Source organism: Pleurodeles waltl, chromosome 4_2 (genome assembly GCF_031143425.1).
Source record: "Pleurodeles waltl isolate 20211129_DDA chromosome 4_2, aPleWal1.hap1.20221129, whole genome shotgun sequence".
Lineage (NCBI taxonomy): Eukaryota > Metazoa > Chordata > Amphibia > Caudata > Salamandridae > Pleurodeles > Pleurodeles waltl.
The window spans coordinates 774,397,842-774,423,450 of NC_090443.1; the positions used below are offsets into that span (position 1 = coordinate 774,397,842).

Here is a 25,609-nt window from a genome sequence, read left to right on the forward strand (position 1 = left end):
AAATCGTTTTGTCCAGATAAATATTATATATTTTTCGAAACACTGTGTGATGTATGTTTATGGTGTTATATTGTGGTATTGTATGATTTATTGCACAAATACTTTAAACATTGCCTTCTAAGTTAAGCCTGCCTGCTCAGTGCCAAGCTACCAGAGGGTGGGCACAGGATAATTTGTATTGTGTGTGACTTACCCTGACTAGAGGGATAGGGTCCTTGCTTGGACAGGGGGTAATCTGACTGCCAATCAAAGATCACATTTATAACAATATGTCCTGCAGCTGTGACTCCAGAAACCAGGGATGACTGTCTGCCTTCGAAAAAGACTCAAGACTTCCTGTGAACAGCGGACCTGTTCTCTAAAATTTTCCAAAGAAGGACCCCTGAAGTCTCCGGAACCGGCAAAAGCCCACACCTGAAGTCACCACTGCACTCGCCATCTCCGACCCTAGTTGAAGTGGACCACAGGTGCTGACAAGGTTCTTCAGCCCTCCAGGCTCCGAGTCCATCGTAGTGTCACCCATCCTTGACTCCCCAACAATTCCTGTGTCCTCTGCATGCAGCACCCCTCCACCGTGACTGCTCCAGTCAGAAAAGCCTGACACCTAAGGGCACCTCTGCAACCGTCACTCCTGACCCATGGAGAAGAGGACCAAAGATGCCTTTCTGTGCCTGAGCATTGTGAGGCACGAGCCCCGCTGTTTGTTCAGCCCGACTGGCCTCCTGGCCAGAGCCTGCAGCCTCTTTATGCAGTGATGATCTCTCTAGCAACACATTGGGCACCCAACGCTGTTTTGCACTGTGCACCCGGCCGCCCCCGTGCCACTGAGGGTGTACTGTCGGTGCTGCCTCAGACCTTTACCACTACGCACCTTAACCCCAGGAGATTGGTCTTATAGGTTGCTGTACTCTACCTCCTTGCAGGACATGTTTTTCCTCCCATAGGACAACACTGCAGAACTCAGAAATTGCAGTGTCCACTTTTTAAAGTGAAAAGTATTCCTATTTAAAAACGTACTTATCCAAATTATTCTTCTCTTATGCCTAAACATATATAAAGATAATTGCTATTTTTATAAACCGAGGAAATCTCCCTTTTGAGTCATGTGTCATTTATTGACTATTGTGTGTATTTGTAGATGTCTTACACTCCTCTGTGTTAAACCTAAGGCTGTTCGGCCACACTACCCCTAAATAGATGACATAGCAAGCCCTGACCACTCACTGGGGAACCCCTGGACCCTTTACATGGTATTCACTTACCACATGAAGGGCCAGCTTTTATCTATCTATCTATCTATCTATCTATCTATCTATCTATCTATCTATCTATCTATCTATCTATCTATCTATATATATACATATATTGTTTTCTCAGGATGCGCCCAACCAATCCAGATGAAAGGGTTTTCAGGATTACCTTGTACACCATCCAATACCCCAGGGTCTGTTGTATAAATTATTAGCAAAAGCAGAACCTTTCTAACTAGAACCAAATCTCCCTTTTGTAAATTCCATCTTGGTGGAACCTATGAGTTTTTGAAGCAATTTTTCCATATGTGATGAAAAACATTTCAATGAAAGCCTAAGGTCAATACTAAGTAATGAAATCAGTTGGGCATGCTCCATGATCTCAGCAGGCTTCTGGAAAGAGTATTAAGTACTCATAGATACTCCATAATCTACTGAACCTATAATGTTCTTCTTATTAAATATGACGGAGGATGAAGATTCAAAAAAATTCAATAGAATTCCATTAGGGACCAACTCATAACCATTGAATTACCCCTTCATTGACACTATCACAAATTTAATTTCCTCACAAGTCACCAAAGAATCCAACCTATTGCTTTCTTCCAAACTCAGTCTGGCATTTTAATATCATAAAGCAAAGTGCTTCCACCTTTCTTGAAAGATTTAAAGTCATGCTCTTATGACTCACTTGTTCTTGAACTCTCCAAAAATCGCTGGGCGGTACATCGACCTTACCCTCATGACAATGACAAACACTTAAACAATACAGTCTTAGACTACTGCACAGCATTAGGACCTACATCTAATCATAAATCTGTAAAAGTTGTTGCTGCTCAGATCCAGTAAGTAATTTGACATACTATTTCTTTCTTTTTACCTAGTGGCATAACTAATACCTTTTTTCATACAACGGCCTCGAAGGCATCGGATATTCAAAACGAATTCAACTTTGAAGTCCTGTTCTTGAAGAAATACTGCATTTCCTACTTGAAGCCAGAATAATAGCATTACTGAACAGTACAGAGGGGTTCTATTTATATCTATTTTAATGGTGACCACCTTAATTTTCCAGTAATTGCTTTAGAGAAATATCTCCCATGTTGGATTAAACAATTATATCCTTCATAGCTTTATGTATCCAAAACAATCAGTTTGGAAAAGACTAAGGTGGACCTGAAAATAGACAGATGAATCCCTATCTGTTGAGTGGCAATCCTTTCAAACATCTACCACATTAGTAACGAAAACTTGAAACAGTTATTCTTTCTCTGCTTAGTTCCGGGATCACAGGAGACCACCTACCTTTCCACTAAATATCCAGACATGTTAAAACCTTCACACCCTAACAATATAACCTTTCCCCAAAATCAAGATTTTCAGCAAAGCACAATGGATACATTATAAATAGACAGAGATCCATAAATAATTGGTTTGTAAAAGATGCATATAAGGAACACTTCAACAGATTTTCATTTATACCAGTATGATGAAATTGTGTTTTCAAATTAGGACATTTAAACCGTTAAATGTTTTTTAAGCATATAATTTATTGGCAAGGTATGTTAACATAGATGATCTAATATACATTCAAGAAAGCGTGTGTTAAATGATACAGGAGTGCAACAGTTGTATCTACTCTTTACAGAGTTCTCATGGTTCTGGGCTCCAGCCAGGGCATACTGCGTTTACATCACATGTTAGTACCAACTTCGTCTTGAACCTGTGCTCGGGTTACCCCAGGTCCTGGATGTTCCCAGAAGGAGGCTTGACCAGTCCAGAAAGTCCTGTAATGTGTAGAGTGATGTCAGGTTATGAGAACTGTCAAAGGTGATTGAGCTCTCGGCTTGTGATTTAAACCATTCAAGACGAAGGGAACGAAGATGAAGAGGATTGTTTGTTAGGAAAAAGTGCTCTTCAAATTGCATCGATTACTGCATCTGTGCAGTTTCCCTCGGTGTATTTCTGCAAGTCTCACCTGCCGAAATTATTGTGGTTAAGTGCCCAGTGACTACCTCTACGGGAAGATTTTGGTACAGAAAGCATGGAAATCTGCCTACATTTGGCTGCACAAAACTCATGATTGCAATTATTTTTCAGCTCCAGAATATTGATCCCTGGAGTACTGGATTTTATTGTGGCCAGTAAACAACTCATCACCCAGCCAGACCATTTATAATGAGGGCGAAACGACAGATTGAAAAAAAAACATTTATGAATACAGAAAGTATTACTACAGGAGCACTCGGAACCGCTTAACTTCAGGCAGAGAAAGTCTATATCCAATCATATCTCTCTCTGGAGAAGAGCTAACGTTAACAACCGTTGCCTCTACCTGCACTAGGCATACATTTCCAGGTGGTCTACAGAGAATGTCATGTGGCTTGTTCAGCAGTTTTCCAGCTGTACATGGTGTACAGTTATGAACGGGGGCAATGCAGTCTGATGTGCAAATGGTTATTCTTTTTTTTTTTTCTCAATGGAAAGCACATTTCTCAACCTGGAAAATCCAATTCCCAAAACACCCCTTTTATGTTTGGGGGCGATCTTTCCTCCTTCCTTTCCCTGGAAAGGAAGTTACGCCCACCAATTGCTTCGGTACAGGTCTAAATATTTTCAGGGGGGTACAAGTTGCATTACACTCTGGTCATCCTAAATAGCTTTTGTTTAACAAAAATAACAAGGAAATAATTTTTTGGCCTGCCCAATCTTTTGTGGGGTTTACTGCTGCAGATTCAACACTCATGGCAGATAAATTTACACTAGTAACCCTTTACATAAGTAAAAAATCCTTCTGTGAATACATGATCAAGTGGAGCCATTTGGTGTCCTAAACACTTGTTTTGGCCACAAATGTCTTTTGCTAGTCAGGCAACTACTACAAATAGGCTGAACATGCATGTGTACAGTAAGCAGCAACCTTTAACTATATTGCTCTAAATCGATTAAAAAGTCCGAAATATTAGAAAGACGCCAAATTAGTTAAAACAACAGTTTCCTCTAAAATCTGGTGTAAGTTTGTAAAATAATTTTTCAGTTATTTGAAGAGAAAATTGTTTATGGGGTTTGCATGGCAAAACTGTTCTAGTGGCAGCCCTCACACCACCATTACTTTGCCTCCCATTTACCATCCAAGATTTGGGATTGTGCTATACATTTTTGGCAATGTCTACTGAAGATCTGTCAAGGCTAAGTCAAAGTTATTAGCTCTAGAGAACTACACTGGTTGTTAGCACAGAAGCTCTGTGTTATCTATGTTATAGCCGTAACCACAGAGGCTTGACTGCACCTCTGAGATAAGTTTTAAAATGTAGTTATTGCATGCTCGCCTACTTTTTTTTTTTTTACATACAACGTGGTTGTTCCAAAAGCCACATTTCGTTGAGACAGTACAATTCCTATCAATTCATTATTTGAAAAATTAGCATACATTTCATAATTCTTGAGAATTGTATATTCAGAATGATTGCAGCTTCCATTCTAACGTCAGTTTCAGCAGGTATATAGTGGCTAAGCATGGCACTCTATTTAGGTGGAGGAACTATCAAACAGAGCTCAGCTTCGTTAGTATCATTTGTTTAATCAGCATTTGCTCAATGAAGGGTACACATAATCTGATCACTGTAATTAGCTCCTATTGGTAGGCAAACAATGCATAACAAAAACGCATTTACATCTATAGACAAATGTGCTTCTTAACTTGGAAAACATTTTTTTTTCACAGAAACCATTACCTTAGATTCATAGCCGTAAAACCAAACCCTTCACACTGCAGGCAACCAAACAATATAGATTAATATTTAGGTTAATGCTTTCAATCAACATTTTCCTTCATGTAGAAACACATACATGGTAACTTGGGTATCATGGTCAACCATAACCACTTCAAGAATCTGGTGGGAGTCATTAAGCACTTGGGCCTTGGCCTAAGGGTACACTTTGTCACCAGAATCGCTTGATGGAGTTACTGGACAATAATACACAGCTCGCCTATGGACCAAAAGCACAAACAAATACATTATTATGTCATATAGATGAAATCATTGTGGCCCAATGAAACATGCTATTTGAAAGAAGCATACAATTAACCATACATTCACATAAGCAAGAACAAGCAAAGTAGCTGCCTTTTAAATATATGCTACCTGGAGATGGATCAACACTCCTTATATGCATAATGATTGTCTGAATGCTGTTTCAATTTAGGAAAGAGTTGAAGACAGACCCCTTTAAATGAAACTACACCAAAATGCAGTAACAATCCACTAACTAGCTACCTCGCCTATTAATTGTTGGCTCTATGCTTGCCCTTGACCCTGCACATTGCTCTTCTGCCTTCTTTCCTACCAGGCTTGCTCTATACAAATACCACATATATAAATACATGCCTACAGATTCACAATGGAAAGATCAAACTCCAGTGTATCAGCATAGGAGTGGCTTGACTGACATGCTACTTCATCGTGTACTCCAGCTCTGGCTAACCTCCTTTATTTATACCCTCTACAAAGGAACAACAGCAGGGGACAGACCATACATACCGAGAGTGATGTGCAATTTATTGTCATTCTTGATGGAGGGGAGCGGCACCATAACCCACTCGAGGTTTCTCCTCCCCACTCTCAACAAGCGTAGTAGATTACATATCACACTCTGAGCATCTGCAGATAAACAATTTTTTTGTGAGTCTGTTTCTAAAGTCGACCAGGTCACCACAGTTCTACAGAGAAAATCCTGCGAAGATGTGAGCTTTAGCATTGATAATTTATGTGATTTATTTCTATGTGCAATTTGCAGCTTGGGTGCTTAGTGTAGAACTTCAACTCAGCGCTGAAGCGAGTCGAAATGTTTGACCTTGGTGGATGCTGACACAAGGCTTCAGCTCCAAACAGATGCATCCCAAAATACTCTGACATTTCTAACGAAGATTGACACTGCGTTTCTTCTTTAAAAAGACATAGCTCAATCATATCCAAAGAAATGCACTCCATTCTGGTCCTGGTCAACGAGACGTTGAGTTTAAAAAACAAATGTTATGAGCTTAGGCTGTAAAAGGGTTAACTATTTTATAAACATTAACATTGTAAAAATAGGCTATGAAGCACGACATGCAGAAAGAAGCAGGATATGGTATGAGCGAGCCAATTTTCAGTTTTATTTGGCTTTATAATGATAGCAGTGGGAGCTGTCATGACAGATGGAAATGCAACCAATTTATAGGAAATATCATATGAGGTCGACAGCCCAAGCTGTCAGTTGCTATCTTCAAAGCTGCCACTGTTGCTGCAGGAATGGAAACGCATGGAGCTCATCGGGTCTGACACGTAACCTGTAGAAAGTAGAAAAGGCATTACTGATGTTACTCAGAGTCTCACCAGCAGGCAGATTTCATTTTTCTACACTGTGCGGCATGCAACAGATAGATTTTCATGTATTTTCATTCTAAACTTTGCTCTTTTGCATTAATAACACGTTATATAAAATTCTGGGGACTGTAAAGAGTACCTCATGTAGGTTACTAATTGTAAAAGACAATTGAACAAATATAAAGTTAAGCACAAGTCATAAACCAGAAACTTTTTAAGGAACATTGTTAGATGAAAACTAGCACTTCTTGGAGCCAACCAGTTTTTTATCTGTTCAAGTTCGGGTCTTATCCTTTTTCCATTAAATATTTCTCAGTCAAGATTCGAACCAGCACAGGTTTCTTAACTCTGATGTGTATTTGAAAAAAGTAAATGTTTCCTGGAAACACTTAAAATAATAATGCATAAAGATATTTCGAAGTAAGCATTCATGACATACATTAAAACAATGTTTTCAATACCTACATGGTGAAAAGAACATTTTCTAAACATCTGGCAGCAGATCTATCAAATATTTATGCAAGGCAATCCAGCAAGACACCTTGCTGCTCTGCGCTGCTAGAAAAGGACAGGGCAGGAATGTGTTGTATTTAACATCAAACTGTGCATTCCTGCTCTCTGCCTTCGCTGGCACAAACTGCTACACAGTGGCAACTCAGGCACCCTTGCACTGATGAAAGCACTCTAGCACCATGATGCAAGATGCCTGTTAGAGGCAGGATTGTTTTTGTCTAGGAAGGAACACCTTTCTGCACTAAAACAATCCTCTGGGGAAGAAACCAGAAGAGATAAATATTTTTTATCTCACCTCTTTTGGGGAGGTGTGGCATTTTGATGCATTCCCAGATCTACCTCTAATAGTAAATCTGAAAATACTCTAAAATCAATGGGTGGATGCATGGGAACACCCACGCTCCAGCTTTGGAATGCATCCCTGAGGCAAAGTTACGCAAGGCAGCAGTCTTGTGTTACTCCAAATATCTTAAGCAATGCAGGGCCACACAAGGTGGCCTTGTGTTGGTTGGTAAATCTGATTTAGGGAGTGAGTTTCCCTGCGTGGCACGAAGGCAATGTAATCCTTGATAAATGTGGCCCAGGTACCTAACTTCGGACCACTTAACCGACTATTTTCAAAGAGCTTTGCAGTATTTATGATTTTATATATATTACATATCTGCACTCCTTGCTGAGACAATAGCCTTGAGAACTGCAGGTGCAATGGATGCAAAATCTCATGTTTTCAGGAAACAGAGTTGAGCATTGAAGCATGCTGGAAAAGATTCCTTATATTATGTTTAGCTCCTAAAACGTTTCTGTTTATTTTACAATTTTATATAGCACTTATGCCGCAACTACAGTCTATTCAGAATACTGCACAAAAGGATATTACAAGTGACAAAGAAGCAGAAAATAATGCATATTTTATACTCCTGGCAATCTGCAGCAGCTACAGTCCAGATGAGAAGCATCACAGGTGGGTGTCCTTCCCTACATTGAGGTGATTCATAATGTGTTGGAAAATGGGTCATTGGTAAGGGCAGGTAAGTACCTACAGTTAGCAATAGGCCACTAACCTCCACTTAGATCCAGTTAGGTCTCAGTAAATAAACCTAGCTCAACCCTTGGTAGCTTGGCAACGAGCGACAAGGCTTAACTTCGAAGACCAAGAGTAGAGCATTCAAATATCACACAACATGAATTAAATAAAACACAGAAAACAGTTTAAAAATCTGAAATCGATTTATAAAAATAAAAAAGGTGGAGATTTTTACCTTCGGACGTAGTTGTTTTTTCGAGGTGAAAATCTTTTGACCGGGGCAAACCTGAATCTTGATCCGACGTCCTTGGAGCGCTCTTTGAATATACTGACTGGGAGGTCCCGGTCAACTTTCTATGTTCGGACTTAGTCACTTTTTGGGAGATTTTCTTCACCGGGATGAACCTGCAAGTCAGGCTGGGTCGTGGTTGAGGCAAGCCAGCTAGAGTTGCCGTGGCAGGTCGGTCCCTCTATAGAGCTTTTTTTCCAAAAGGTCTCCACACTTCTGCATCTTCTTCCAGATGGTTCTTTTAAGGTTCTTTTGAGGTCTACAGTTCACCCCAAGGTTCCAGAAGCCCTGAGATGCTTCTTGAGGGTGTGGACTACAACTCCAAGAACGCACCTGATGCAAACTCCTTTTTGGCCACTGGACAGTGGTCAGCTGGTTGGTTTCTTCAGGAGTTGGTGCAGATGACTCTGGTTAGCACATTTTCACCTGTAGCAAACAGGGAGTCCCTCTTTGAACCAGTTGAAGCCAGGCAAAGTCCTTCTTGTGGTGAAGCCCAAGTGTGCAGCTGGTGCAGTCCTCAAGATTGCAGTGTCCAGGTGCAGGCCAGGGGTCCAGCAGGGCAGTCCTTCTTCTTCTGTAGTTCTTCCTTGTTGGAATTTGATAGGGATCTGAGGTGTGGGTGCAGGTCTACCATTTTTATCCTTGCTCCTGGGTGAAAAACAGGGGGGCCCTGGTTCTCCAATCAGGGGCAGGGTCGTTCCCCCTGTGATGACCACTTCCTGGGAAGGGTGGCAATCAATCCCAGGGAGCAACATTCCTCAAAAATCCATCATGGCTGAAAGTAATTCTTGGATGTTACATCTGGCTGAGCCCTCCCACTGCTGTGGCTAAAAATCCTAAACACACCCCTCTCCTGCCCTCTCCTAATCTAATCAAGGGGGACCTAATTGTCTGGGTTTGCAGGAAGGGTGTTGCTGGGTTGCTCCAAATGTCCTTATCTGCTTTTGAAGACCAGTTTGGCAGCCCTCCCCCTTCCTTCTTCCCCATCTGGTGAGGGGAGATCTCCTCCCCTAGGCACATCTCTTTGTGTTGAGCCAGGCCACTTCACACCTCATTAAGGCAGCATGGCCAATCAGAGTAAAGCTGCAAAAACACTGCAGGGCTGAAGTTGACAACTTTTCAGGTAAAGTTTAAAACTCTTTACCTGTACAGGTTATATTAAATCCCACAACTGAAAGTTGTGGGATTTATTATAACAATGAATTTGATACCAAACATGTCGTATCGGTTACTTAGGGGGATTTTTTAAATTAAAATAAAGTCTCCCCATTTTAGCCTATGGAGGCCATTCACTACAAAGCGGGAAAAAACAAATTTGGCTGTTTTACCTCACCAGGGTTTATAAAACTATTTTTATACGGTCCCTGCTTATAGTTACATGGCACCCAGCCCTGGGGGCACATAGGGCACACCTTAGGGGTGACTTGCATGTAAAAATAAGGTAGTTTAAGACTTTGGAACTACTTTTAATTCCAAAATGTCGAACTTGCATGTAACTTTCATTTAAAAGCAGCCAGCAAAGCGGGCCTGCGTTAAAATGACAGTTGGCACCTCAACAGTGCACCTATCGTTACTCTCAAGACATGGTTTTCTAGACTGGCCTGGTATCCAGAAGATTCCCCATATACCTTCTTTTTTACATGAAGCATGAAAACTTAGTGATTGGGGTGTTGGTGCTCCGGGGCAGTGTCCTTCAACCTGGACTACAGTTGTTGAATTGTTTCAGGCCAATTTAATAAGAACTGCTAGTACTGAGCTCTCCTTAGGTTGCCTGGTATGGTGTTCGGAAGACCGAGATAGGATGTCTTGCACTAACCTAGTTGGGGCAGTACAATTACAATGCTTGGAGCAATCCAGTGTTTTTTATTTGTGCTTGTTGTTTCTGGTGCTGGGCACCGGCACTTATTTTTTAGGGCCGGTGCTTATTCTTCTGCCTCTTGCATTTGCTGCAAGCAAAGGACACATATGGAAGTGATGGAGGAAGAGAAAAACGAAAAAGCACCAAAAAGGGAGAAAGCAGAAAGCTGCCAGAGTGAGCTGAGGGGCACAGATTGGCTTTAAATGGATTGAAGAGGCCCAGGATGGCTTCAGGATTACGCTGCCTCATTATTCCGTGCTTGCATATTTAAATGCAGCAGCTGTGTGTTTAAGGGGAGGACTTTGGGCACCGGCACATTTTTATTTTCAAATTAAGCACTGGAGCAATCCAATGTGCAAGTAGCAGTAGGGAAACAAAGAAAGTATAGATGGTTGAATGCAATGGTCTCATGATTTGATGAGCCACAGAAAACTACTGCACATTTGTGAGGTGGCATATGTCTCACTCACGTTCTCTACCATAATGAGTCCCAGCTCAGTCATGCTTCACCATCTGTATTACCTGCCAATGGTAGGGCCATCATTAGCCACAGATGCTCTGATTGCAGTTTGAGGCCAAATTTCCATGTATCACCAAGGAGTATGCACTCATAAGCTAAACCTTTACAATGGGAATGTCTGGTCATGTCAGTAAGATTTGGCTCCTGCACTTATTCAATCCAAGGAATGCATTGACACGTACAAGGTCTAAAAGGACAATATATATCAAAGAATAAAGTTATTTTTATGCATCTAGGGGCCTTATTTCGAGGGCCTAGTAATTTCAATGAGATAGTTAGCTGGAATTATAGGTCCATCTGATTATAAGATCATTGTAATTACGCTGAATAGGAGGTTTTCGCCTGTCCAAGCACAAAGTAGCAGAAATGTCCAGAAATGTTAAACTCTGGGGAAAAATAAGGCATTATGGTGGGGATGGAAATGTTATTTTGTGTTCCACCAAGCTGAGGTTCTGAAATGTAGACAAGGGACATTTAAGTTCCAACTTCACTGCAGCTTGCCTTGTGAACTGCACATGACTGTGCTGAGGAACAGCAAACGTAACTGACACATTTTAAATGTTTCAGTGTATCCCTCTGTAAATGTGTGATGCAATGAAACTACATATGCTACACCCACCAAATCACATTTCGTGCCAACGAAAAGGTTTTAAGTCATAAGGCAGCAACGACATATTTACATCAAGTTTGATCAATGAAATATCCTTTACCATCCTACAGATATTATATATAATTTCAGAGTTGCATGCTGATAATTTAGCTAGCTATGTATGCTGTGCAAGAAAGATTGAAACCCATGTGAAAGTTTTTACTTCAACATCCATGAACCCGAATAAACTATCCAGTAATACCACGGGTCTATGATGTCAAAAGCTACTGGTAGGCAATGCGACATGACATATCAACTTTATTAAAATATAGTACATATGCAAAAATGTGATTATTTCCTTACATCTCTCTGCTTTCCTCCATGCTTTAAGCACAGTTAGAGGTTTTCTGCATAACTAAGCCTCAAATGGAATATGTTATAGTCAAAGCTTTCCCTTATAGACCCTTTATGACCCCACACGCACCCGACCATGCACAACATACAACAAGTGAGGCGGACCCTTTTTTGACCGTCCTGAAGGATTTTTAGACCTCATCAAGGATACGAGGTACTATATAAATGTTACAACATAATACAATATGTAAGTCCCCACATGGGCATGATCTCTTTTGAGTAGTTATTCTAGCATCTTCTCTAGATATTGCTAGTTTATGCCAATGGGAAATAATGGAACCATATAGCTAGTTATTTGAAATAACTTTAGTTTCCAGTTTTAATGAAATCCAAGCTGATATATCTATCTTCAAGACCATAACCTCACAATGCAAAGTTGAGATTGGCTTGTGCTGAGCTGAAATCTCTGGAAGAGGCATTGAGTGTCTTCAATATACCAGCCTCCACTGCGGATTAGAGCTATTCTGATATAGCATTTAAATATGCATAGTCCTAATCGCTAGTATTGTGTGAGCAATTCAGTTTAGGCTACAGATTAGGAATGAGAGGTGTGACTTACAAAAAAAACTAGCAGCATCACATTTTTTACATTAAGCTCTGACTATCCCCAACATTTTCATTGTTAAAGATGTACAAAAATGCCTTTATCCTGAATAGGGAAAAGTTGTACAAATTCACAAAACTCCACCTCATTAATATTCATTACGTGGGGATGAACTGTGGCTCCTTGCAACCTTTTGTGAACGCCGGGATGGATGCATGTACGGCACAGCCAACTTTATCCTTGCATTCACATTCTTAAAAAGCCTACTGTTTATTGCAGGGGCTGACATGTAATAGAAATAAAATAGGCATACTGTAATTGCCCTTGTGGAGGCATGCCACAGTCCCCTGGACCACTAAAGACTGCCCCCAGTGCTCAAGCTCACATTCTCAAGGTGGAACTTTCCAATTCCACTGCCTTTAGAAAACAGAATTGCATCAATGATTTGTGACTACAATTGTGGTTCCCAAACATCATTGCAAATGTAAGGAGGGGAACCTCTTTTATGCTCTAAACTCCTCCTGAATTGCACTGTTGCAAAGTACACTCAGGGGTATATTTATGAGCTCTTTGCACCACCATTGCATCACTTTTAGTGATGCAGCAGTGACTCAAACCTCTCAACCATATCTATGACCCCAAACATCGCCACTTTGCATGGCTTTGAATGGTCTCATAAATATGGAGTAAGGCAAAGCGGCACAAATTCCAGTGTTACCTTACTCTGCGCAAGGAAGGCACCCCATGGGTGTTGGGGCGGGTGTTCTCATGTAACACCAATGGATTCTGACACATCCCCAGATTTACAAGAGCTTGTAAACCTGTGGATGTGCAAAAGCTTACACCTCCCCAGGGGGGCACAACAAGGAGAAATCTCACTATTTCTCCTTGTTTATTCCTCTTTCCATGTGTGTGTCATTCTGAAGCTCACATAGAAAGAGGAAACGCGTCCCAGGATTGATTTTCTGCAGGAAGGTGTCCTTTCCTGCACAGAAACAATCCTGCCTTCAACGCATGCACCATTGCACCATGGTGCAAGGGTGCCTGCTTTGGCACTAGGCTGCCAAAATGGCGATTGCACAGTGGAAAAGGGTAGGAAGCTGCTGCATTGCTTAAATACCGTGCATTCCTGCCATTTCCCTTGCTGACTTGCTGCACTGCCCTGTGCCAAAAGCCTTTAAATATGGGCCTCAGTGAGTTGGAAAAACATATCCCATCACAATGTGCCTTTGATAAATTGCTAATAGTGAATTTGTAATTGCAAAAACTGTGATTTTGCAAATCTTAGGCTATGCAAACACACAACTATTTACTATAATAGGGTGCCAATGCTTAGGACAAATCCCTCCGTTTGAAGGGTCATTGCCAAACCGTGTCTCTCATCTATTTAAAAGATGAAAGTTAAAACATTACCAAGGAGGACTGTAACCTCACTGGAGTTATGATGCATCAAAGAGCTCTGATATAAATCCCTTCAAAATATTGCATCAATTCAGAGTGCGAATATTTCTGGAATGTAGTTTCTCATACAGCATTGCCATCATCACCATGTAATCTATTTGCTTCTATTCATTAGTCAGTGTTGACCTACCGGAGCCTGAGTGTGGAACAACATTTGCTTTACTTTTCTGTGGCCCTTAAATGCATTTGGTGACACATTACAGGCACTTTGAGGACACACTTGGTATCTATATTTTTATTGAAACTTCTTATTTGGTGCGTCGTTCTGGGCAGAGTAGGCTCTTGTGGAACTGCATGAAAACTGATCCTGTTCAAGCCTACTGCTTTGTCGAGACTAGAAAAAGAGACAGAGAGTGAGAGCTAGGGAAAGAGAGAGAGAGAGAGAGAGAGAGAGAGAGAATGAGACAGAGCAATAGAGTAAGAGAGACAGGAAAAGACAAAAAGGCCCTCATTACGAGTCTGACGGTCACTAGTCTGCGGCGGTCTGAGTGCCTTATCACAACCCTGGCAGTCAGGCTGCCAGGGAACTGCCAGCTCATCTGGGATCTCTGGAGGTGGTGGAGAACAGATGCACGGGGCAGCTCTGGCCAGCACCATCGCAGACAGTGAACACTTTGAGAGTGCTGGTGCACACTGCGCTCTACAGCTTTGCCATCGGCTTGATTATGATCTAGAGACAATGCTGTAGGTTTCTGCCTGCTGACCTAGCGGGAAACTTTTAATGGGGCCTGCGGGGAGATAGCCTGTATGGCGGCAACCTCCCCATCAGAAGTTTATTGGACAATGTAAGCCACCTGCTGAACTCATAATGAGCCCCAAAGTGTCTGTGGCACTACAGGGCTTATTTATGGGGAATTGGCGTAAGGCAGTGCCTCAAGTCTTCCTGATCTGCAGCCCTACACCCATGTAAAAGGGCTGGAATGCACCATATTTTTGCAACACAGTGCACTCCTGTCATTTTCCCCTGTTCTGGTGCACAACTGGCTGCCTAGGGCCAACGCAGGCACCCACGCACCATGGTTCAAGGGTGCCTGTGTTGCCTGCAGGATTGTTTTTGTGAACATGGGGCATCTTCATGCACAAAAACAATCATGAGAGGTGTTTTCCTCTTTCTATGTGTGCTGCAAAATGCAACGCACATGAAAAGAGGAAAAAACTGAGGACAAATACAAACATTTTTCCACATTATGTGTCCTCTGGGAAGGTGTAAGGTTTTGGCGCTTTCCCAGGTTTAGCTGATTAGTTAAATCTGGAGCAGTGTCAAAACCCATGAGTGTTGCATGGGAAAACCCACCACAATGCCAGTGGAATTCCTCTCTGGGCAGAGTGAGGCAATGAAGTGACGTTACGTGGCTTCATGGATATGGTTGAGATGTTTGCGCCACCGGAGCATTAGATAAAGTGATGCTCCAGCGGCACAAGCCTCTCATACGTAATCTTCTAAGTGTCTGTGTGTATGAGTCTGTGTTACACTGTGTAATGTACGGCAGAGGTGTTTCCAGGTCATTAATGTCAATTGAGGGCTCTTAAATCAGATCATGCTACAAAAGCAGTGGATAACACTAACATCTCTCTGCTATATGTGCTGCAGGACTAGATAGTGATGATGGCAAATTAATTCTGAGATGCTACGAACTATGAGGCTCCTGGTCAACACAATCAACACTAGGGACCTCATAACAAGGCTTGAGGTCTTGAGACAATAAGACCCTGATGGTCAGACCACCAGGGTACCGCCGTCACCCCTGGAATCTGTGATCCCAACAGGCTGACAGTGGCGGAGGTCGGAATCAGCCAGGGTAGCAATGCATGCAGCACTGCCCTGCTGATTATGACTTGTTTCTCTCTTCCAGCCTTTTCATGATGGTTTTACTCCCAAGAAAAGGCTGGCGGCGAACAGGTGCAGGGGGCCACGGGGGGGGGCCTGCACTGCCCATGCACTTGACATGGGCAGTGCAGGGGTACGCCTGCCCAGCACCCCGGCAATGTTCACTGTCTGCTGTGCAGATAGTGAACATTGCAAGGGAGCTGGTGCACCCTGCAGGCAACAACATTGCCGCTGGCTTGATCACCTCAGTTTCCACCAGTCAGTCTAGCAGGAAAGTCTTAATGGGTCATGTGGGGAGGTAGCCAGTGTGTTGGCAACCTCCCCATCCGAGGTTCGGTGGAATGGTCTTCCCCGCCACGGAACTCTTAATTAGGCCCTAGATATCTTCGAGTCAAAACCCAGCTACTAATATGAAATAGTGACATCTGAAGAGTACATATTTTCCCAATGTAAGATCTGCGCTACATATCGACACTCCGTAATTGTACCATTTAATTTTCCAAATTGGCCAAATCCTAATTATGTCAATAAATCCAGCAGTGGAATTGTCAGAGTAGTACTTAAAGGACAATGTACAGTTATCTCTGGACTACTAGCCACTGCTCCAAGGTATGAAAAGGTGAAGCAGAGGGAATCTTTATCAAGTGAGGGGGGTATTTATCAAGGGTTTTGAATCACCCTTGTGCCACACAAGGGGGTGTAGGGTGATGCTAAACCTATAATGAGAATTACAAAGCCACGCAAGGCCACCTTTTTCCTTTTTCCACTCTGCAGCACATGTAGAAAGAGGAAAAAGCCTCTGAGGATTGTTTTTGTGCAGGAAGGTATCCCTTCCTGCACAAAAACAATCCTGTCTGTCACGCAGGCCACCTTGCACCATAATGTACCATGGACCAAGGGTGCTAACATCGGGGGTTGGAACCAGTCTGTGCTCCAGCTCAGGCAGAGAGTAGGAATGCTCCATATCTTGATGGATATGGTACATTCTTGTCCTCTCCCTTTCATACAGCGTAACACAGCACAGTGTGATGCTGCATTGCATTGCATGAAATAATGATACACATGGCCCCAAATTTTTACCTGGCCACAATGTAGAACAGGAAGAGGTCAGAGCCTTGTGGGCCATATATATCTGCTTCTACTTGTGACTGGTATTTCGTATGAGTGATTGTGGTTAAGTATGTCTTGTCTATTTCTTTTCTTTCAAAGCTTTGTGCTTTGTAAATGTATTCTTCTGCCTACATGCAGTTGGCTGAGATTTATATCCTTTTTTCTGTCATCACCCTCGTCTGCAAGCTTGAAAGTGAGGGGTATAAACCTATTTGGCATAAACCTATGTACTGTGTATGTGAATACCTTTCATCTGTAAACGTACACGCACAACTAGGCATACTAGTATGTGTTTGCACATTTATGAATGTAATTTTACTTTTGTGAATCGGTTGGGAGGATAAACAAATACCACCACAAAAAGATACACTTCTTCACTATTTTATGGAAGGCGACTGCATTGACCAAGATGTCATAGTCCGATGCTCAATTAAGGTATTCACAGTGCTTAATTTGTGCTTGTTGTCTACGTGCTGACCACCGGCACTTATTTTTGAGAGCCGGCTCTTATTCTTCTGCCTCAAGCATTTGTTGCGAGCAAAAGCCAAGCTTGGGAAAGACGGAGGAAGAGAAAAACGAAAAAGCGGCACAATGAGGGAAAGCAGGAAGCTGCAGGTGTGAGGTGAACGGGCAGGGAGTGGCTTTAAATGGATTGAAGTGCTCCGAGATGGGTCTGGGTTTACGCTGCCTCAGTGTTCGCACATTTATTTGCAGCAGACGCATGTTTAAGAGGAGGCCTTTCGGCACCGGCACCTTTTTATTTACAACTAAGCACTGGGTATTCAAGGCTTAGATCAAAGATTATTGCCATATTTTGGCATACTTCTTAGTCACTCAAATCACCACTTATTAAATTATTTTAAAGAGTTAATCAAAAGTCATAGAAAAGATAATGAATTAAATCCCAGTTATATAGAGTAGAGCCTCAGCACACACCATCAGAATATTTCATAGCTGGGTTTTGGTTCACTTTTACTAACACACTCCGCTTTTACAATTATTTGTTCCTTTCCGTGCTTGGATTCCGATTTCCGATGCAACATAAATTTCTACACACTTAGGTTGAATATTTTGCAACTGTCCTATATTTACCTTATTTGCAGTCACAGTTTTTTAATTTTTACATTTTCTGTTGCAGAGCACTGAAAGTAAATGATTGAAAGTGCTGACAGGTGTGCTTTAGCAGAGCCTGGCTTGACTTCTGCTTCATCACATAAATATTTATATAAATGTGGAAAAGAGTGAACTTTTTCTGTGAGTGGCAGGTGGAAATAAAAATATTCAAACCACAGAATTTTTGCTCTGCTACAGAAAAAGCACATTATTCGAATTTATGCAAGGCATTTTATTGCAACTGAGCGGTGTTGCTACATGAAATATTTTGACCTGACTGCTACAACAAGTTTTAATAAACAGCGACTTTACACTGGTCATTAACTCTGCGTGTATAGCTAGCCTCAGAAAGAACAATATTTTTACTATTTCCTCCTTGCTGCTGTAAATGGAGATTTTGCTTTTGATTTTTTTTTAACCTGGTGAGCTGTGGGTTTGTTGAATAATAAAGTCATGGGGAAGAGTTTTTTCTTCATGTCTTGGGTCATCGCTGTAGGTCGCTTATTTGTGTAAATATATAGGAGTTGAGATCTGTAGGGCTTGTCACCTCACAGTCTCTTCAGAGCATTCATGTGGTAAACTGGCAGTAGAAATACGAGCTTTTTAACTACTGGACGTTAGACATGGTGAGGATGTGGAATGGCTCAAAATGGATCAAGTTTCTGGGTCCTGGCTGCAAACAAAGCTTTACACCACCGTTTGATAGTTCACACACATTAGTAAATCTAGGTTTACATCTGTGATTAGAGATCCCTGTCTCAGACAGCTAGGTGGTAATTGGTTTATAAAAAGGGCTCGTTTTCTGAGTCTCTTTAACCCCTTCACTGCCAGGCCTTTTCCCCCTCAGGTGCTGCCAGGCCTTTTTTTGGCTATATGGGGTAGTTCAGGCTTAGGACCTCATAACGTTTTTTTCCAACACCCTAGGGATTCTAGAGGTACCTAGAGTTTGTGGGTTCCCCCGGAGGACACCAAGCAATTAGCAAAACTACAACAAAAACGTTATTTTAAAAAAAAATGGGAAAAAGGGCTGCAGAAGAAGGCTTGTGTTTTTTCCCTGAAAATGGCATCAACAAAGGGTTTGTGGTGCTAAAATCAGCATCTTCCCAGCTATCAGGAACAGGCAGATTTGAATCAGAAAACGATTTTTCAACACATGTTTGGCATTTTACTGGGACCTACCCCATTTCTATTATATTTTGTGCTTTTAGCCTCCTTCCAGTTAGTGACAGAAATCAGTGTGAAACCAATGCTAGATCATGGACAGCTAAACATTTCTGAAAAGTAGATAAAATTCTGAATTCAGCAGGGGGTAATTTGTGTAGATCCTACAAGGTTTTCCTACAAAAAATAACAGCTGAAATAAATAAATATTGAAATTGAGTTTAAAAAACAGCCATTTTTCTCCACGTTTTACTCTGTAACTTTTTCCTGTGATGTCAGATTTTTCAAAACAATATACTGTTACATTTTCTGGACTCTTCTGGTTGGGGGGATATATAGGGCTTGTAGGTTCATCAAGAACCCTAGGTACCCGGAGCCAATAAATGAGCTGCACCTTGCAATGGGTTTTTATTGTATACCAGGTATACAACAATTGATTTGCTGAAATATAAAGAATGAAAAATAGGCATCAAGGAAACCTTTGTATTTTCAAAATGGGCACAAGATAAGGTGTTGAGAAACAGTGGTTATTTGCACATCTCTGAATTCCGGGGTCCCCGTACTAGCATGAGATTTACAGTGCATTTCTCAAAAAGACGTTTTTTTTACACACTGTCTTACATTTGAAAGGAAAAAATGTAGAGAAAGACAAGGGGCAATAACACTTGTTCTTCTATTCTGTGTTCCCCTGTGTCTCCTGATGAAAATGGTACCTCACTTGTGTGGGTAGGCCTAGTGTCTGTGACAGGAAACGTAACATGAACACATCACATTTTTACATTGAAATCTGACATGTTTTTTGCAAAGTGCCTAGCTGTGGATTTTGGGGCTCAGCCGACACCTAGGGAAACCTACCAAACCTGTGCATTTTTAAAAACTAGACATCTAAGGGAATCCAACATGGGGTGACTTGTGCGGCTCTCACCAGGTTCAGTTACCCAGAATCCTTTGCAAACTTCAAAATTTGGCCAAAAAAACACGTTTTCCTCACATTTCGATGACACAAAATTCTAGAATCTGAGAAGAGCCATAAATTTCCTTCCACCTAGCATCCCCCCAAGTCTCCTGATACAAATGGTACCTCACTTGTGTGGGTAGGCCTAGTGCCTGCAACAGGAAATGCCCCAAAACACAACGTGGACACATCACATTTTCCCAAAGAAAACAGACTTGTTTTTTGCAAAGTACCTAGCTGTAGATTTTGGCCTCTAGCTCAGCTGGCACGTAAGGAAACCTACCAAACCTGTGCATATTTGAAAACTAGACACCCAGGGGAATAACAGATGGGGTGACTTTTGGGGCGCTCACCAGGTTCTGTTACCCATAATCCTTTGCAAACGTAAACAATTGGCAAAAAAATGCACTTTTTCCTCACATTTCGGTGATAGAAAGCTCTGGAATCTAAGAGAAGCCACACATTTACTCCCACCCAGCATTCCCCCAAGTCTCCTGATAAAATGGTACCCCACTTGTGTGGGTAGGCCTAGTGCCCATGAAAGGGAATGCTCCAAAACACTATGTGAACATATCAAAATTATCAAATACAAAACGACCTGTTTTTGTGGGGTGGCTGGGGCACCAGCGTTATTGTCCTGGGCTCAGCAGCCATATAGGGAACCTATCAAACGCAAACATTTCTGTAAACTAGACACCAGAGGGAGTCCAGGGAGGTGTGATTTGTGTGGATCCCCTGTGTTTTCTCACCCAGAATCCATAGCAAACCTCAAATTTAGCTAAAAAAAATCAAATTTTTCCCACATTTCTTTGTGGGACAAATTTCCTATCACCCAACATTCCCCTTAGTCTCCCGGTAAAAACAATACCTCACTTGTGTAGGTGGGCCAAGTGCTTGTGACAGGGAAGAGCCAAAAACATGTCAAAATTGAGGGGGAACCAAAGCAGGTCCAAAAGGGCAGTTTGAAATTTTTATCGGTATAGATGCGACAGTACTGGGTGGTAAGAATTTTGTGGATTCCTGCAGATTCTGGAAGGTTCCATCACAAACATGTGGGGAAAATGTGTGATTTCCAGCAAAGTTGAAGGTTTGCAGGGCATTGTGGGTAAGAAAATGGTGCGAGGTGTATGTGAAGCACACCACCCTGGACCCACCCAGATGTTTAGTTTTCAGGTGTGTCTAGGACTTGTGGATTTTTCTACATGGCAGCTTCCCAAAGTCCAAAAAGTGCAGCCCTCACCATTCCAAGTGGGACAATTTTGAGAGTTAGACAAGCTCTCATGGCCCAAATTTAAAACCAAAACCCAAAATAATCAAATGCCCTCTTGCTTGCCATGGGATAAGATGTTTTAGTGTGCAGGGGATAGCTGAAAGACTGTTACCCCCTTCAGTTGGTAACCACCACCCCACAATTTTTTTTTTAATTCCCTGGCATCTAGTAGGCTTTCTGCCCCCCGGGGGAGTGGATCAGGGGTAATTGCCCCATCTGCCCACTGGTGGGCAGAACAAATTTGGCCCTATTTATTTGGGGTGGGGGCATGGCCATACCCCCACCTCTTCCCTGTTTTCCGGTGGGCTTTCTGCTCCCTTTGGGGGCAGATGGGCCTTACAAAAATAGGCTGATCTGATGGCCAACAGTAATGTGCCCCCATGGGGAGCGACCCTTGCCCCGAAACAAAACACACACATAGACACGCACCAATCCCTGGTGTCTAGTGGTTTCTGACCCATTTGGGGGCAGACTGGGCTAATAAAAATAGGCCCATCTGCTCCCAAGGGGGGGAGAAATGGCCTAAAAATATTTTTTCCCCAGGGGAGCGTCCTTTCCCTAAGGGGTCACTCCCCACGTCTAAAAAAATAAAACAAAAAAAAAAAAATAGATCCCTGGTGCATAGAGGTTTCTGCTCCCCCTGGGGGCAGATCGGCCTAATTACAATAGGCCGATCTGCCCCCAAGGGGGGAAAAATGGCCTAAAACAAATTTGCCCCACCAGGGGAGTGACCCTTGTCTAAGGGGTTGCTCCCCTTGTGTGAAATTGGTGCAAGAAAAAAAATCTCTGCTGCTTAGTGGTTTCTGCTCCTCTCTCTTGGGGGCAGATCGACCTAATAAACATCGGCCGATCTGCCCCCAAGGGTGCCAAAAATGGCCTAAAATAAATTCTCCCCCCAAGTGAATGACCCTTGCCTAAGGGGTCGCTTCCCTTGTGTGAAATTGATGGAAAAAAATAAAGAGTCCCTGATGTGTAGTGGTTTTTGCCCCCCAGGGGGGCAGATTGGCCTTATAAAAATAGGCCGAAATGGGCTAAAAATATTTTTCCCACAGGGGAGCGACCCTTGCCTAAGGAGTCACTCCCCACATCTAAAAAATAAAACAAAACAAAAAAAAATGATCCCTGGTGCCTAGAGGTTTCTGCACCCCCGGGGTCAGATCGGCCTAATTACAATAGGCTGGTCTGCCCCCAAGGGGATCAGAAATGGCCTAAAACAAATGTGCCCCCCCCAGAGGAGCAACCCTAAGGGGTCACTCCCCTCACATGAAACTGACCTAAAAAGAAAGAAATCCCTGGTGTCTAGTGGTTTCTGCCCCCCCGGGAATAAATGAAACTGTAGTGCTTAGAAGCATAAAGGGTCAACTGGGGCTAACTGGTCCTGCTAGACTGGGCAAAGTCAGAAGTTAAGGCTGACTGCAATGAAGTGTGGCCTGCTACAGAGACTAAGCTTGTCCTGCTGAAAAAGTACTTTGTATGAAGGGTTGTGTTGACGTTAAAGACTCAATGCGAGGAGCAGCGGTGGTGGGCAGGATGCAAAGGCAAGGCATCATTTCCGATTCGTTGGTGGCAAATCCTTGGAGAGAAAGTGATGCGCCATCATTCTGTCACACAGCCGGTGATGCAAAGGTGATGCGTCGGGGCTGAAGGCAATGCTGTGATCCTGAGCTGGGCAGTTGGTATGGTGATGTCCTCATCCTCAGCGGTGATGCGTCGGTGTCAAGGAGAGATACAGTGGTTCCGATCAATGTAGTAATAGTGATACATGGGTTTTTAGAAGAAACAGCTGCAGAACCCACCTGTGAGATCCCAAGACTAGATTGGCAGAGGCTGCAGCAGATGTGAGTGAAGTCTTCGATGTCCCGAGACTTCAGAACAGGAGGCAAACCAGAAAACTCTTTGAGTTACCCTGGGTTCAAGTGAGATGTGCCCAGACCTTCCTCAGCAGGGCACAGGGGAATAGGCAGCAAGGCAGCACAGCAGAAAAGCAATTCTTCCAGAGCATCTGTCCAGAGTGGCAGTCCTTATAGCAGCAGAGCAGTCCGTTTTACTGTTATTCACAGGTCCAGAAGTGTACTGATTTGGTAGGGTCAGAGGTCCAGTACTTATACCCAGTGGTGCCTTTGAAGTGGTGATTTGAAAGAAGGGTCTTTAGTTTGTAAATACCCAAAAAGAGTAAACTTACACAAAAGTGTAAGATTACCTTTGTAAATCAGGCCCTTATTTGTCAAAGTGTTTTTCAGAATCCTACAATGGGGAAGGCATTTGCAAATGTTAACACGCTGCAGATGATAGAAAATCCTAATCCATATAAGGTAGGGTTGAATGGCACCCTTTATTAACAGAAAACAGTGTATTTCAATGGTTACATTTTCTAAATCTTTGCTGCTCAAACACTCAGACAATAATTCATAAGTACTGTTCTAAAACCCAGTTTACCAATACTGTTCAGTGTATATGGTTCATCAAAAAAACTGGTAAGACTCATCTTATAACACCTACATTTAAGAGGGGATTTGCTTAATAGCGTCCAGCTTTAAGCAATGCTGCACTATTTTCCTATACAGGGTAGCTGCGGGCTTTTGAGTAACATACTACAGGAGGCAAAAGTTTAATGCAGCCTTCTAAAATGGCATGGCCAATTCCTGATGGCAGATCATATTTGAACAACTCAATGGGACTGCTAACATTCTCTAAAAAACAACAAATACCCAACATATGTTTATTTTAACAAGGTTTTGTTTAACAACTGTTAATTTTACAGTTTTGTTTCTTCAGAAATGCATTGTGATGGATGTGAGAGGCTCTCTCTCTATAAAGGCACAGTGGGCAAAAACAGTGTTTGGATGGCTACCTCAAGTTATTGCCAGTGGTTAGACTATTTTCAAGCATTCGTTTCATCATCTTACAGGTGATAGATTGCCAGTACTATGCCTGGAAATGTGAGACTTGCACATTTTTCCAATCCTCTTACTACCAATGTTTGTAAAGTCAAGAAGTAGACAGAGGGGTGTAGATTTACTTTTTTTGGTGCACTAATCACTACATATAATTAGGAGCATGATTAAAAAAGTGAACAGGTTAAAACCTCTTACTGAAATCAGGGCAAAGGGAAAATCCAACTCAAACATAACAGACCTACTCAGAACTCCCATATCCAAATGCTAAGGCAATAATGCATTTATTTGGGGACAGTCACACCCCCGAAGCTATGGCCTGGCTTACACTGGAGTAGGAATAGCAACTCTAACCCCTCCAAGTTCAACCCTTTCAATGAATTTGCTTACGATAGAGGGGAATAGTAAATATAGTCCTTTTATAGGTAAACACTTTCCCTTCCTTGGCTTACATTTGAGTGGGAATAGTAAATCTAATCACGGTCCAATATATTTCCTACTTTTGCTTTAAGTGGAGGTAAATTTGTCAGTTGCTAGTGTTGATTATTTTACATTGATCTTGTTCTGCAACATTTTATATTATTTAAAATTCATATTATTGTTGATAAAAGTGTGATTATTTTTAATTGTGATTGTTCAATTACTTCTATTAATAATGTATTTCTATTGTTCAAACATTGCTTATATAGTTTTTAAAATGCATTTGTTTATGTGCATATTTACTACTTAGTATTAATTAAAACCATAATTTCAATGTTTAAAACTATATTTTCAATATTATTTTAAATATTTACATTACGTTGTATTGATTTGTTGGTTTTGTACATATATGTGTTTGTCACACCCACACTGTGCCTTACACAAGGCCTCTGGAAACAGCTGAGTAACTAACTAACCAAATAGATTTTTTGGAGAAAGTAGGCTGACAAATGGAAATTAAGGGTCTCATTATGAGTGAGGCGGTCAGAGGACCGCCACACTTGCGTTGACAGTTGGACCACCATACTCCGGGCGGCCCGACTGCCCAGTTAAAACCCTGGCAAGCGGACCCGCCAAGGGACCGCTGTTCCTTCTGGGAACATGGTTCCAGACAGCATGATGGCAGTTAGAGATGTACTCAGCCAGGGCGGTGCTGAACTCACCACCGCCTGGATGATTAAAATTCCCCTCACTGCCAGCCTTTCCATGTCAGTTTCTCTGACATGGAAAGGCTGGTGGTGAGTTTTTGCTAGGGGCTACAGGGGGGCCCTGGACTGTCCATGCCCATGGCCCAGCTGCCCATCACCTTCAGAATGCACACCGTCTGCTTTGCAAAATTCACTGTTCCAACTTGCACCCCTTTTGAACCTCTGGATTCCCTAGAAGATTTGTGATGCTGAGTACCGCAGACCCCCGCCACTCCCTCGGATCCCGTAGGTGGAAAATCTGATCCTCCTCACCTTACAGGTTG

General features: G+C 42.2%; 1 protein-coding gene across 1 annotated transcript in view; it reads right to left on the reverse strand.

The window, feature by feature from the left end:
* Positions 1-2,780: 2,780 nt before the first annotated feature.
* The window catches only part of TNNI3K (TNNI3 interacting kinase), a 2,589,932-nt gene continuing 2,567,103 nt past the window's right edge, over positions 2,781-25,609 (reverse strand). The window contains exon 25 of the mRNA XM_069232439.1: positions 2,781-6,579. Coding sequence (XP_069088540.1) covers positions 6,503-6,579 — 77 coding nt within the window. The 3' untranslated portion in view covers positions 2,781-6,502. The remainder of the gene's footprint in view (positions 6,580-25,609) is intronic.